Source organism: Chiloscyllium punctatum, chromosome 1 (genome assembly GCF_047496795.1).
Source record: "Chiloscyllium punctatum isolate Juve2018m chromosome 1, sChiPun1.3, whole genome shotgun sequence".
NCBI lineage: Eukaryota > Metazoa > Chordata > Chondrichthyes > Orectolobiformes > Hemiscylliidae > Chiloscyllium > Chiloscyllium punctatum.
In genome coordinates this window covers 82,819,702-82,834,720 of record NC_092739.1, presented here as the reverse complement: position 1 = coordinate 82,834,720, position 15,019 = coordinate 82,819,702, and the positions used below count along the sequence as shown (strand labels likewise).

Below are 15,019 nucleotides of genomic sequence, written 5' to 3'. Positions count from 1 at the left end.
TATAGAATTCTGCTGAACCTTTTGTTGTGGTCACTCGATAGTTGTCACACATCGACCTTGAGGTGCTGTAATAGCTGCTGATCCAGCTGCAGGCTACAAGAACTCTGCAGCAGCTGGGGTAAACCTTGACTGGTTCGCTGCATACCATCAGTAAGGGCACGGCTTTGAGAGGCTGGTAGGGAAGCACATCTGCAGTTGGCCTGCCAGTAGGTGTGTCTCCCAGGGAGGAAATGAGAACTGCAGATGCTGGAGACCAGAGTCAAAAAGGGATGTGCTGGAAACGCACAATCTGTCAACATGTGTTGCTGGAAAAGCACAGCCAGTCAGACAGCATCCAAGGAGAAGGAGAGCTGACATTTTGACATAAACTTTTCATCATTCCTGATGAAGAGCTTATGCTCGAAACATCAGCTCTCCTGGTCCTCTGATGCTGTCAGACTGGCTGTGCTTTTCCGGCAACGCATGTTTTGACTGGCTCCCATGGAGCCATTTCCACTTTCAGGAGACTGAGCCTTCAAATCACTTTCACGAGAACAGAGTGCAGGTATGCTGGGCGCTCTGAAAACCCTGAACCATGTTTTCCTTTACTTGTTGTAGAATGGAAGAACTATCAGATCACAGAGCCAAGATACAAGCATTTGAAACTGGGAGAACTGTAACCAGAGAGTTCACTGTCATGAAGCTTCCCGCAGTTTAATCTTGCAGTTTGATACAACACAATAAGTTTAGTGATTAACAGCATAAACTGGACTGTTTGAGAAAAATCAATAGACCAATTGGAACTGAGTTACCCGCTGATTTATTCTGAAAGAGTCATATTTAATGGTGGCCAGAATCTTACAGGCTGTGAGCAGCATGGGCTAAGGTACGAATTTGACAGAATCAGATGAGGCCAATCTCAATGTCAGGGACATCTTGCCACATTTTTTATGCTATTGATGAGGCATATCAAGTTTCTTACAAGGCTTTGGCAAGTTATCAACAAAGGGGAGTTATTGTTTGTTAAACAACCGATGTATTAATCTTCTGGAGTTGAAGTGGCGACAGAATGGGCCCTGGACAGGGAATAGCACTTGGAGGCAGTGTGGCCACATGTTATGAAGCTGGTGGGCAGAGACTCATGTTGGAAAAGGACTAGAACTTCTAGAACTGAAGTACTTTATAGTCACTTTTAAAAAAAAAAGTCCAGGATGATAATGAACTCTGTTCTTCTGCTTACCTTTTTTTTTAAACTCTGTAACAATACCTAAGATGCGCCGAGAGGTGACATTACACTCTTACGAGTGCACATAACAATAAAGAATATTCTATTCAGCCTTCTACCATACCAAGCTCACCAATCAAGTGAGACGATGAGAAAACTCAGCATGGAAATCAGAGCAGTCAATTAAGCTCACAAGTTACTCTATTTTAGACACCAGGTGCCAACATCTCAGGACACACTCCGTGGACACTGACCACACATGCCACACAGACATGTGTCAGCCTCTGAGAACCTTCATGGCACATCTCTGATCTATTTACAGGGCACTTGCACACTTCAATGCTGCATCAGCAACTATCATCACAAAGAAAGGATATTGCCCACTCAGGGATACGTACCCAAATCATGGGCTAGATCGGGCTCCGTGTCCAAGGTTCTCGCTCGCTGTCATAACACAAGCTCACTCTTTGCCTACATGGATGCTCAGTACATTGCAGTCTTGCATGGCCTTGTCTTGCCTTTTTCTGCTTTGTCCCTTTGTCCAAATATAACATGCTTAAATAACTTCCGTCTTGCCTTGCTGCCAACAGCCGACACAAAGATGGTATTGTTGTCATAGTTATTAACGGTCTTCAGTGAAGTCAAGAAAGAGAGCCTTCCCTTGGGGGTCTAGGTACAATAAGTCAAGGTTAGACTTCAGTACTAGTCTAGGGGTTTGGAGGGAGTCAGTCAGCCATTGTAAAGTGGTCAGAGTCCGGATGCTGTCAATATAAGGGGAGGGATGAGCTGAATGTTAGCAGCTTACCACCCATTTTAAGATCTTTTGCCCTACTGGGATCTGCTCATCTCCTGGAATGAGAACAAAGTAGGTATTAAAGGAGACATAAGCAGGTGGCACAATTACTTTTAGGGCAGGAACGAATGGTTTTGAGTGAGCAATTCAATAATGCAGAAGGCAGATATAGTTAGTACTGTCAGGGGTTAGGGGCTGACAACGAGTAAAGGAAATGTTTCAGGCATTACTAAGAGTGGTCAATCATGAGGCTTGTGGCAAGTTGGTACAGTGGCAGAGACAGAGTCTGTGTGAGGCATTGGAGTAAAGATGGTGGCATTTAAGTAGCTTCTTAGGGAGCCACATTTGATAAGATACAGTGAGAAATTTCTCTTGGTCTTATGCAGAAATCCCTCCAGAAAACTTGATGCAACTTGAAGCAAACGAAAAGATGTACAATTACAGCCCGTTAACTGGTATTCTCACATATGCTGCCATATTTGTTGAGGTTTTCCAAGACTTTGTTTTATTTTTGACACTGTACTGAGTTCCAAAATGACAACTTCCCTCCTTGTGTACCCATAGTAAAATACTTAGTAATGGATCACAAATTATTGACAAGTTTACTATGATAAGAATCAATTGATTGAATATTAACTTTTGACTATCTTTTGAACTCAATAGTTTTATTATCTTTGTGTAATTCTCAATTAATGTTATGCTCTATGATGACATAAGTGGAAGCTGCATTGTCAGGATTAGAGTGGAATATTAAGAGAAGATGAGGACAATAATCTGGATCCTGCATTCAGATCCTGTCTGGCAGATTTATTCGCTGACCTCTTTAACCTTTCCTTGCTACAAGCTGAAGTTTCCACCAGCTTCAAGAAGACACCACCATCCCATTACCAAAGAAGGCACATGCAACTTGCCTCAACAACTACTATCCAGTGGCTCTGAGCTCCATAATCATAAAGTGCTTCGAGAGGCTAGTCATGACCCACATCAACTGCACCTTTCCCATTCTGCCTCATTCCTCTAAATTTGCCTACTGGTGAAACAGATCTACAGTGGACACCATTTCCCTAGCCCTACACTCATCCCTGGAACATCTGGATAGTCAGGACACCTACGTCAGGCTTTGACTAATCGACAACAGCTCCACCTTGAAATCAAAAATCCCTACCAGACTGAGCTCAAAACCCCAAGACCTAGATTTTGGTTCCACCCTGTGCAATTGGATCCTCAGTTTCCTGACCCACAGACTGCAATCAGTGAAGATAGACAACTGCTCCTTCTCCATGATAATCCTAAGCTTTGGCACCTCAGAAAGATGTGTTCCTAGCCCCCTACTGTACTCCCATGACTCTGCAGTCAAATTTTGTACAAATATCATCAAGTTTGCCCACGACACCATTGTTGTAGGCTGGATATAAAACAATGATGAGTCAGAATACATGAAGGAGATAAAGTGCTTGGTGTTGTGGTGCAATGATAACAACCTCTCTCCATGTCAGCAAAACAAAAGTGATCATTGACTTTAGGAAGAAAGGAGGAGGATACACACACACACACACACACACACACACATTTACCAAAGACCGAGGTGGAGAGAGTACAGAGCACCAAGTTCCTAGGAGTGACTATAACCAACAGTCTGTCCTGGACTTCCCATCTTCCCATGTAGATGCAATGGTCAAGAAGGCCCAACAACACCACCTCTTCCTCAGGAGGCTAAGGAAATTCAGCATGTCCATAAAGACCCTCACCACCAACTTTTACAGATACACCATAGAAGACTTAGTATGGCAACTGCTTTGCCCAGGGCCAAAACAAACTGCAGAAAGTTGTGTGCACAGCCCAGACCCTCATGGAAGCCAACCTCCCATCCGTGGACTCCATTTACACTTCTTGTTGCCACAGAAAGGCTGTCAAAATCATCCAGGACCCCTCCTACCCTAGTAATACTCGATTCCAACCTCTTGCATCAGGCAGAAGATACAGAAGCTTGAACACACGCAACAACAGTTGCAAGAACAGTTTCTTCATTGCTGCTATTAGACTGCTCAATGGACTTCTCTAATTCCAAATCTAATGTTGATCTTGCTTTGTGTACCTCTGTGCAGCTATAATTTAGTTTACCTCACTCTGTCTAAACATCCAAAGATCTGTATGTCCTTGTTTGTTATGATCTACCTGTACTGTTTGCAAAACAAAACTCTTCACTGTACCTAAGTACATGTGACATCAATGAATCAAATCAAATATGAAAATGCACTCTCTCATTGGCTGCTACCTGTTTAAAAAAAGGTATAACACTTGCATTATATTGATGTTAATGCTCTCTGTGATCATCCTGAAAGTGACAAATTATTTTGGTGATTTCAGCCTCCTGGACTTAGGGAAAGCCAGTTATGTGAGCCAACCACCCTACTCCCACCCCCCCACCCCCCCAAACTGTACTGTAGCACTGAAGTCATCATCAAATGAGATGAAGCAGCGTGATCTTGCACCAACTGAGTCACTAACAGCCTTGATCGATTTGTGGGTTGAGAGATCCTGCACAAATCCCCACTGATCCTTTCAAGCAGCCAGTGTGCAACGCTTTAGTGTAGCTGTCCTTTTGACAGTCACAGGGATAGGATAACCACATTTTCTCTTCAAACGCACATCCAGCTCCAGCATGTGGCAGTTTTGATGTGATGTCCCAGGTCATATTTATTTAGTAGGAGTGCTGGGCTTCCTTTAGCAGGAGAGAATGACATAGAGGAGACAGACATTGGCCCTCCTGTGCCACCTCCACAACCTGAGGGGACCTTCTGATGTGCCTTTCTCACGTCAAGGCTATTCAGCAGCTGCTCGTCCTGGGTTTGCTGACACCGTTCTCCACAATTTCTCTGTGCCTTTTATTGTTTAGCAAGGAAAGTGATAAGAAAAAGCTGTTCTAACTAGATTGATTGGAGTTAGTTCTAAAGAATCTGTGCAGAATATCAGAAACAAAACAGCCAGTAACATGAACAGCACACGAGTTTGCCAAGGCCCTCGCGACAGTACGACATGGGAGCCTCCAACAGAGGGCCATCAAATGCCTCCACATGGACCTGTGAAATATTAGACGTATTTTGATGGATGCAGCAGGATCCACTATCTTGCAACATCGTAGGAGATTATAAATGCAGTAGCTGAACATAAACCTTTCTTATTCTGCTACCCCTATTACCCAAGAAAGGAGGCATATTATATTTGAGCATGTTCTGACATAGTGTGAGAGAAACGCAGTTCAGTGCAGTCTGAGACTTTGGAATCTGTTTGCGAATTGTCAGCTACAGGTGACATTTTAATAGTCATCTATGATCACTTTCGCTTCACAAGGATTACTGAGCTTAATTTGGAATGATCATTGTCATAGTCATGATTATTTACAGCCAGGACTTGTTATCTGCGTAATTGGTAAGGTACACTGGCAGAATTATGTGGTTGCAGATATATTTAACATTGAATTTCTGAATACTTGATTAATACATCATCTTTAAAAGGACTTCACATTGCTGACACATGGAGCCCATTCCCACATGCAAAAGAAAACTAATATACCCTGCTCATTCTGGGAGTGCTGACAGCCAATTTTCCTTTTCATTGTACCATTGCAAATCAGTTGAAGTTTGAAAGTTTTATACACCGCACGTAAGAATGAGAGTTGCAGGATTTGCCAGTTATTCTTGGTGTCCGTCTCCCCAGCCTCCCTGTTCCTTTCTGCACTGCAATCTCTATCAATCTCATTAACTTTGAAACTTTCTATATTCCTTCCCAATCTTCTTTTTAACTACTTTATATCCGAATTTACTCTGAGGTCCATGCCTACTGATTAGTCATAATCAACATTATCCCTCATTGCCACTCCCTCGAAGATCATGAGGTGATTACTGTCAATGACCACCCCTCCAATGTACCTCATGTTCTGCCAGCTTTAGAGACTGTGTCTCCTCTTCATCCCAGCATACTGTTTCCCACTCCTGCACTTGACTTGACTTGTCCAATTTCATCAAGACAATACTGCTCCTCGGATAACACACCCTTCACATCAGTACTCAGAGGACAGTCTGACTGATGAAGAACCAACCCTCCTGCTGATCCGAGAAACTCCCCTACTCATTTATCTGTAACCCTTGGACTGATTGGACATAACTTGCAAGACTGACCATATTCCTTTCCAGGGCTGTAAGGATGCAGATAGCCCAGAACCTTATTACACAAAGTTTCGTCAAGTACATAAATGATTTGGATGTGAGCATAAGAGATATCCTCATTATGAGGACACCAAAATTGGAGGTTTAGTGGACAGTGAAGAAGGCTACCTCCGATTACAACAGGATCTGGACCAGATGGGCCAATGAGCTGAGAAGTGGCAGATGGAGTTTAATTTAGATAAATGTGAGGTGCTGCATTTTGGGAAAGCAAATTTTAGCCGGACTTATACACCTTAATGGTAAGGTCCTAGGGAGTGTTGCTGAACACAGAAACCTTGGAGTGCAGTTTCATAATTCCCTGAAAGTACAGTCGCAGGTAGATAGGATAGTGAAGAAGGCATTTGGTATGCTTTCCTTTATTGGTCAAAGCATTGAGTACAAGAGTTGGGACGTCATGTTGCAGCAGTACAGGATGTTGATTAGGCCACTTTTGGAATATAACGTGCAAGTCTGGTCTCCTTCTTATCAGAAGGATGTTGTGAAACTTGAAAGAGGTCAGGAAAGATTTACAAGGACATTGTCAGGGTTCGAGGATTTGAATTGAAAGAGGAAGTTTAATCAAATGAAATTTATCTCCAGAAATAATTTATATCATTGTGTCAATTGCATTCTTAATGCCATTATAGAAATGTAAGATTATGGTATTCTGGATCCCTGTGCCATGTACATTTCTACGAAGGTATTAACCATGAAGCCACACACAAGGGAGAGGTTGAATCGGCTGGGGTTGGTTTCCCTGGAGCGCTGGAGGCTGAGGGGTGACCTCATAGCGGTTTATAAAATCATGAGGGGCACAAATAGGATAAATAGACAGTCTTTTCCCTGGGGTGGGGGAGTCCAGAATTTGAGGGCATAGGTTTAGGGTGAGATGGGAAAGATATAAAAGGGGCAACTTGTTCACACAGAGGGTGATGCATGTATGGAATGAGCTGCCAGAGGAAGTGGTGGAGGCTGGTATATATACAGCATTGGATGGGTATATGACGGGAAGGGTTTGGAGGGATATGGGCCGGGTGCTGGCAAATGGGACTAGATTCGGTTGGGCTATCTGGTCAGCATGGATGAGTTGGACCAAAGAGTCTGTTTCCGTGTTATACATCTCTATGACTCTCTGACTTTAAGTGACCAATTTACTTGAATTTTAAAAATCTTCAAATAATGTCATTTTGAAGAAAAGGAACAATTTGTTATTTCAGTAAGTAGAATGATCAGAAGTACCATCTGAGTAAACCAATACTGTAGGACATTGTTATCATTTAGAATTGATTTTGTGAGAACATTATTAATTCTGGCTCGAAGGAAACTAATTGAACACAATTATACTTCAAACTGTCTCTCCATGCTGCACCATAGAAAGGAACCAGGTTTCACTGATAACTGTGTCATGATGTTTCACTGCAAAGGAAGGAGAAACAACATGAACTCTGTAGTGTTCTACTGAACTACAAATATCACCAGACAGTGAAGGTAGATCTCGGGAGATAGGAAGGGAGAACTTAATAGAATGTAAAATCTTGCAACTCGCAATTTGTATTAGTGTGTGGCTTCATGGTTAATACCTTCGTAGAAATGTACATGGCACAGGGATCCAGAATACTATAATCTTACATTTCTTAATGCCATTATAGACACAATGATATAAATTATTTCTGGAGATAAATTTCATTTGATTAAACTTCCTCTTTCAATTCAAATCATATTGAGATTCCTTTCCACTACTTTGGCTCAGTGAAATGCTGTAGAGATCATGTTATTTGCCTTTCCTATGCTGTAAATTACTTTGTTCCACATTTATCACTAGTTCAGTGACACATTTAGAGATGAAGTTTAAAACATAATTGTGTTCAGTTAGGTTTTCCTCTTGTTTAGAATTATCAGTGTCCTAATAAAATCCAATATAAAAAATGGTTACATCTTGCAGTAGTGGTTTTCCCTAGATGGTAGCTTTTCACATCCAGTTGATGCTATTGTAGTATTTGAAAGAAGAAGATTATTTCATTCCCCATATTTTGTCAAACTGTTAACAAAATGGAGAAAGTGACTGGTATTTTTAAAGAAACACACCGTATCTGAAAAAAAGTTCATGAAATATTTACTCAGATGATATAAACTGAATGGTTAAAGTAATCAGGAAATATTTGACATGCTGGAACTCTTTTTCTTCCCGGAAAAGAAAATTTAAGGAGTGAAAAATGCTTTTTACATGGAAAAGTAGATAGGTATAAAGACGTTCACAGTTGTGGGACAGGAGAAGACGAAGTGCTTTAAATAACTGATCCAACAGTAAATTCAGAACAAAAATGTTAAACTGGGCTGGTCAAAATGGGAGTAGGATTAGAATACAATTCTTTCATCTCCAGGGAGCAGTTTAGGCAAACAACACAAGATGCATATAAAGGCAAATTCAGAACAGATGAAAGAGAAACAAATAAAAGGATATGTTGGTGGGGTTAGATGTGAAAGGGTACAAAGAGAGATTTGTGTGGAGAATAAACATTTGGCCAAATAGCTAATTCTGTGCTGTAAATCCAGTGCAATATTGGTGATATATTTAAATAACAAAATAGTTTTACATCAGATTGATCACCCAAATGACCCAGAAGTTGTACCTTTAGGCATGATTACAGAACATGTGGAAAATATTAATGTGATTGCTAAAAGCCAGCATGGGTCAATGAAATGTGAATCATATTTAACAAATCCGCTGGAGTTGATTAAGGATGTAACTAGTAAGATAGATAAGAGAACAAGAGGATGTGGTGCGTTTGGGATTTTCAGAAGGTATTTGATGAGATTTTTCATGAGTGGTTAGTGACCAAAATTAAAACACAGGGTCGTAGTAGTAATACATTGAATGGATCAAGAATAGATTGACAGACAGGAAACAATGGACAGATGGTTTGGTTCTAAATGGCAGGCAGTGACTAGCGGGTAGAACATGGATTAGTTCTTCGGGCCCCACCTATTCATGATGTGTATAAATGACTTGGCTGAGGGAACAAAATACAACATTTCCAAGTCTGCTGGTGACTTAATATTTAGGCAGCATTGTGGATTATGAGGAGGTTGCATGGAGGCTTTGGGGTAATTTAGATGAGTTGAATGACTGAGCAAATATGTGGCAAATGCATTAAAAAGTGGTAAACGTGAACATATACACTTTGGAGAGAAACAAATGAAGGAAGAGTATAAATCAAACGATGGTATATTGTTAGGTTCAGATGCACAGAGTATTGTTGTACACCAGCCAATGAAAGAGGACAAGCAGATGGAGCAAGCAATTAGGAAGGCAGATGGTATTTTGACCTTCATTGCAAGAAGGATTGCAATGTTCAGAAGTAAGGATGCCTGACTGCAGTTATGCAGGACCTTAGTGAGATTACATCTGGAGTATCATGTGCAATTTTGGTTTCCTGACCAAAGAAAAGACATATTTGCCATAAAAGGAGTGCAGTAGAGGCTGAGACAGGGATCAATAAGGGTGGCACAGGAAAAGCAGGCCAGACAGCATCCAAGGAGCAGGACAGTCGACACTTCGGGCAGGACCCTTCATCACAGAGATGGCAGGACTATCCAATGAGGAGAGATTGATTTGAATGGGTGTTTATGCACTAAACTTTAAAAATATGAGACGGGATTAGATTGAAACAAATAAAATTTTAACACTGTTGGACAGACTAGATGCAGGGAGCATGCTTTCCCTGGTTTAATACTGAGATGAGGAAATGTTTCTTCACTCAAATGATAGTGAATTTGTGGAACTCTGTGCCACAGAAGGATGTCTAGGCAAAGTTACTGCACATGTTAAAAATAAAAAAGACCACAGGACAGGAACACTTCCTTTGAACCATGAGGCCTGTGCCAACACATGACAGCTGTTTTTCAAACTCGGTCATTTTATTTGCTGACTGACTGCCCAGGTTTCCAGCCTCCTGCCACACTAGGTTAAACCCACCTGAGGAAAAGGTGGATACATTTTTAGATTTTCAATGCATAAAGGGTTTTGGGATAAAGTGGGAATATGACATTGAGATAAAGGATGAACCATGTCATATTGGATGCACAGTAGGCTCAAAGAGCTATGTGTCTAGATTAGAGTGGTGCTGGAAAAACACAGCAGTTCAGGCAGCATCCAAGGACCAGTAAAATTGACGTTTCGGGAAAAAGCCCTTCATCAAGAATACAGGCAGAGAGCCTGAAGGGTGGAGAGATAAGTGAGAGGAGGGTGGGGTTGGGGAGAAAGTAGCATAGAGTACAATAGGTGAGTGGGGGAGGGAATGAAGGTGATAGGTCGGGGAGGAGTCTGGAGTGGATAGGTGGAAAAGAAGATACTGAATTAGTGGTGCTGGAAGGGCACAGCAGTTCAGGCAGCATCCAAGGAGCTCCTCGGAAAAGAAGATAGGCAGGTAGGACAAGTCATGGGGACAGTACTGAGCTGAAAGTTTGGAACTGGGGTGAGGTGGGGGAAGGGGAAATGAGGAAACTGGTGAAGACCACATTGATGCACTGGGGATGAAGTGTTCCGAGGAGGAAGATGAGGCGTTCTTCCTCCAGGCATTGGATGGTGAGGGAGCGGTGGTGAAGGAGGCCCAGGACCTCCATGTCCTCGGCAGAGTGGGAGGGGGAGTTGAAATGTTGGGCCACAGGGCAGTGTGGTTGATTGGTGCGGGTGTCCCAGAGATGTTCCCTAAAGCACTCTGCTAAGAGGCGTCCAGTCTCCCAATGTAGAGGAGACAGACTGCATCGGGAGCAACGGATACAATAAATGATATTAGTGGATGTGCAGATAAAACTTTGATGGATGTGGAAGGCTCCTTTAGTGCCTTGGATGGAGGTGAGGGAGGAGGTGTGGGCGCAGGTTTTGCAATTCCTGCTGTGGCAGGGGAAGGTGCCAGGATGGGAAGGTGGGTTGTGGGGGGGCGTGGATCTGACCAGGTAGTCACGGAGGGAACGGTCTTTGCGGAAAGTGGAAAGGAGTGGGGAAGGAAATATATCCCTAATGGTGGGGTCCGTTTGGAGGTGGCGGAAATGTCGGCGGATGATTTGGTTTATGCAAAGGTTGGTAAGGTGGAAGGTGAGTACTAGGGGCATTCTGTCCTTGTTACGGTTGGAGGGGTGGAGTCTGAGGGCGGAGGTGCAGGATGTGGACGAGATGCATTGGAGGGCATCTTTACCCACCTGGGAAGGAAAATTGCGGTCTCTAAAGAAGGCGGCCATCTGGTGTGTTCTTTGGTGGAACTGGTCCTCCTGGGAGCAGATGAGGCAGAGGAATTGGGAATACAGGATGGCATTTTTGCAGGAGGTAGGGTGGGAAGAGGTGTAATCCAGGTAGCTGTGGGAGTCGGTGGGTTTGTAAAAAATATCGGTGTCAATCGGTCGTCATTAATGGAGATGGAGAGGTCCAGGAAGGGGAGGGAGGTGTCAGAGATGGTCCAGGTAAATTTAAGGTCAGGGTGGAATGTGTTGGTGAAGTTGATGAATTGCTCAACCTCCTCGCGGGAGCACGAGGTGGCGCCAATGCAGTCATCAATGTAGCGAAGGAAGAGGTGGGGAGTGGTGCTGGTGTAATTACGGAAGATGGACTGTTCTGCGTAGCCAACAAAGAGACAGGCATAGCTGGGGCCCATACGGGTGCCCATGGCTACCCCTTTGGATAGGCATAATGGGGGCCTCAAAGAGCTATGTGGCCTTCTCCTGCTTCTTGTTTCTATGTTTCTATTCCATTCATTCTTTTTCAGAGACAATTACATGTACATCAAATACTATCTGATGTGCCCCATGCTTAAAATGTCTTTGTATTAAAGTGGTAAAAGATCCAAGAATGTCTATGGTCTAACCTTCTGGAATGTATCACAATATTGCAACTCGTTATTCTTGGCATTTGACATGGTGAGTCAGGAAGGTCCTGATGAAAAGAATCTATTGAGCTTGTTCCTTAGCTTCCTGCAGGTAGTGCAGCTGCTACTCTTGATGGCAAAAGTTGTTAGTCTATCTGAGGGGCACTGAATGCTTCTACACTTTCCTAAAGATTCAAAACAAATTACCTTTAGATTCTTCCATGGTATTCCATCATTCCTTTAATCTGCTTTCCCAAAGCCCAGGAGCTGTTAACTGAGCTGTGATGAACTTTGTCTTAATTTTATTTTTTTTTTGTTATGTATGACTTCTGTCAATGATGTAGGTGCTGGTAGGCTGACTTATAAAACTTTTCATTGTCTTTTTGATGTAAAAGTACACTTCACAATAAATTTCTATTCTATTCTATATGCTGCATCATTAAATATTGGAACTAACCAGGACAACAGGCCAGTTGAACTGATGACATGTCATATAAAATCTGTAGAAAGCCTGAGGCTGGATCTTAATATATTCCCAGTTCCTTTAGGAATAACTTTTGTTTTTCAGAATTTGCTTTCTAAAATCAGTGTCTTTCTATAGAAACAATATTTCCATCCATCAATAAATGTTCAATTTCTCAAATTATGACTGGCAGTTTAAAATGTAATAGCCTGCAAATATCAATCATGATCTTCATAACTCAAATTAATCATTTTAAATATAAGTTTTATATTGCTACTTTAAATTAATATCTAGTAATAATTGCATAAATGGAATAATGGAAAGACAATAATTTGATAAAAAAGTATGCAAGCCTCAATACGTAAACGAGTGAAAGGCCAATTTTTATCAAGGTTGTTTTATAACATTTTTAAAGGACATTTTACACAATGGAGCCAAATTGTAAATATGAAACCTTTGATTATTAATAGAATAAAATTTTCAAGCCACATTAACTTAATTGAAGGGTAGTTGAAGCAACAATTTGACAGCTGAATGAGTGCAAGCTATTAGTCCTCAATATTTCTCCACAGAAACTTTACATGCTAAGCAAGCAACATAATTGGAAGGAAGTCCGATTTTGAGATGCCACTTTTTTTTTCCTTTTGCAAAATGAGAGCATCACTGGTTAGGCTAACATTTATTGTCCAATGCTAATTGTCCAAAGAACAATTAAGAGTCAACCATATTGCTGTGGATCTGGAGTCACATGTACATTAGAACAGGCAAGGACAACAGTTTCCTTCCTGAAAGGGCATCAGTGAGCCAGATGGGGTTTTCTGACAATTGACAATGGATTCATGGTCATCATTAGATTCTTAATTCCAGATTTTTTTAAAAATTGAGTCTGCCATGGGATTTGAGCCTGGGTCATCAGAACATTACCCTGAGTAGTGTGAAGAAAAGTCCAACGACAACATAATTAGGCAGTCATCTTGGGATTAGCATAAATTCTAGAACTGGATGGTTCTTAAGGTTAGATATTGACTTGACCATGATTCTGAACCATTTCATTTCTCTTTGGCCAATTGATTTGGATATCTCACTTACCCCAAAATAATTTTGATTCTCTTTTGCTTTTGCTGTCATCACAAAACTGTTTTGTCCCAAAATGGAAATGAGAAGTACTTCAAATGCTCTATCAAGACAAAGCAGCGAAAAACAAAGTTAAATGTTTCAAATTGAATGTGACTCTTTGGCTTGGTGATCTCCAGCGTTCTTGGAGTGGATGAGGTTGAAATGGAGTGGGGTTACACATGGAGAAGGCCTTGGATCTGATTCCAAGCAAACAGTCATTTATTTTGTTTCAGTTTCTTGGAACATCATGATACACTTAGAATGCAAATTTCAAAAATATGTTTATTGAGACACTATATTTTGTATGAAATGTATTGAAATCTTGGCCCAAAATAAGTCCTGCTGATGTTTTGATTTACTGTTTGATTAAAATGCCCACAGCATCCTGAACTCGGGCAACACCATTTCTTTTTGTCAATAGCCTAACAAATCGATGGTGTAATTTGACAGTTCATTTATCACAGTCATGAGGTGCTCCTGAACTGTATTGATATTAGAAGGCATTTTGTTCATCATGAGTTTGATTTTCAAATGCAATTTACAGGCTGGAATCTCCGACTAGGACTCTGACAATGGAAGCCCCAAAGGGAGTGCACATTACTGCAGCTGAGGGAGACCTCAAGGCAACCTGTCGAAGAGAATTACAGCTCCAGTCTACAGATGGGGAGGTAAACTTGCCTGATGCAGATTCACACTTGTAAATCTGTCACACAACTATCCTCTTATATCAAGGTGTTATATTGTCTCTGATTTGGACACAACAGATTGTAAACAAAATACAGTGGCTTTGTTCTTAAGAATTAGAATGCAAAAGTAAGCAGCCAGTGTTAAATTTATAAAGTGTTTTTTTTTATTCTTTATTCTTTCACAGGATGCGGTTGTTGCTGGCAATGCCAACATTTGTTGCTACATTTACCCTTGAGCTGAATGCCTTGCTAGGTCTCTGAAGTGCAGTTAAGAGTTAGGCACATAGAATAAAACAAAAAGACCTAAAACTTCCGTGTGATGTTGGCGTTGCAAACAAGGACAGCACTTGTTACCCATCCTGAGTTGCTTTTGAACTGAAAGGCTTTCTAAGCCATTTCAAAAGTTAGTTAAAAGTCAACAACATTCCTGGAGGTCTGGAGTGATGAATAGATGACAAGACCAGGCAAGGGTAATAGGTTGACATTTCCAAAAGAACATTAGTGCACCTGATAATGATTGTTTTAAAACTGTGAAAGTATTCAATTCTGCCTTAGGAAGGATGTTATTAAACTAGACAGGGTACAGAAAATTTACAAGGAGGTTGCTAGGACTGGAGAGTTTGAGTTATAAGAAAGGGTTGGATAGGCTGGAACTTTTTGTCTCGGAGACTGAGGGACTCACCGAGGGCACTCA

The 15,019-nt window shown here is 41.5% G+C and overlaps 1 protein-coding gene across 3 annotated transcripts in view; it reads left to right on the top strand.

Annotated features, from left to right (window-relative positions):
* LOC140476947 (zeta-sarcoglycan) overlaps positions 1-15,019 on the top strand; it is a 956,705-nt gene that overhangs the window by 925,895 nt on the left and 15,791 nt on the right. For all 3 annotated transcript variants that reach the window (XM_072569948.1, XM_072569957.1, XM_072569968.1), the window contains exon 7: positions 14,184-14,307. In XM_072569948.1, coding sequence (XP_072426049.1) covers positions 14,184-14,307 — 124 coding nt within the window. The remainder of the gene's footprint in view (positions 1-14,183; positions 14,308-15,019) is intronic.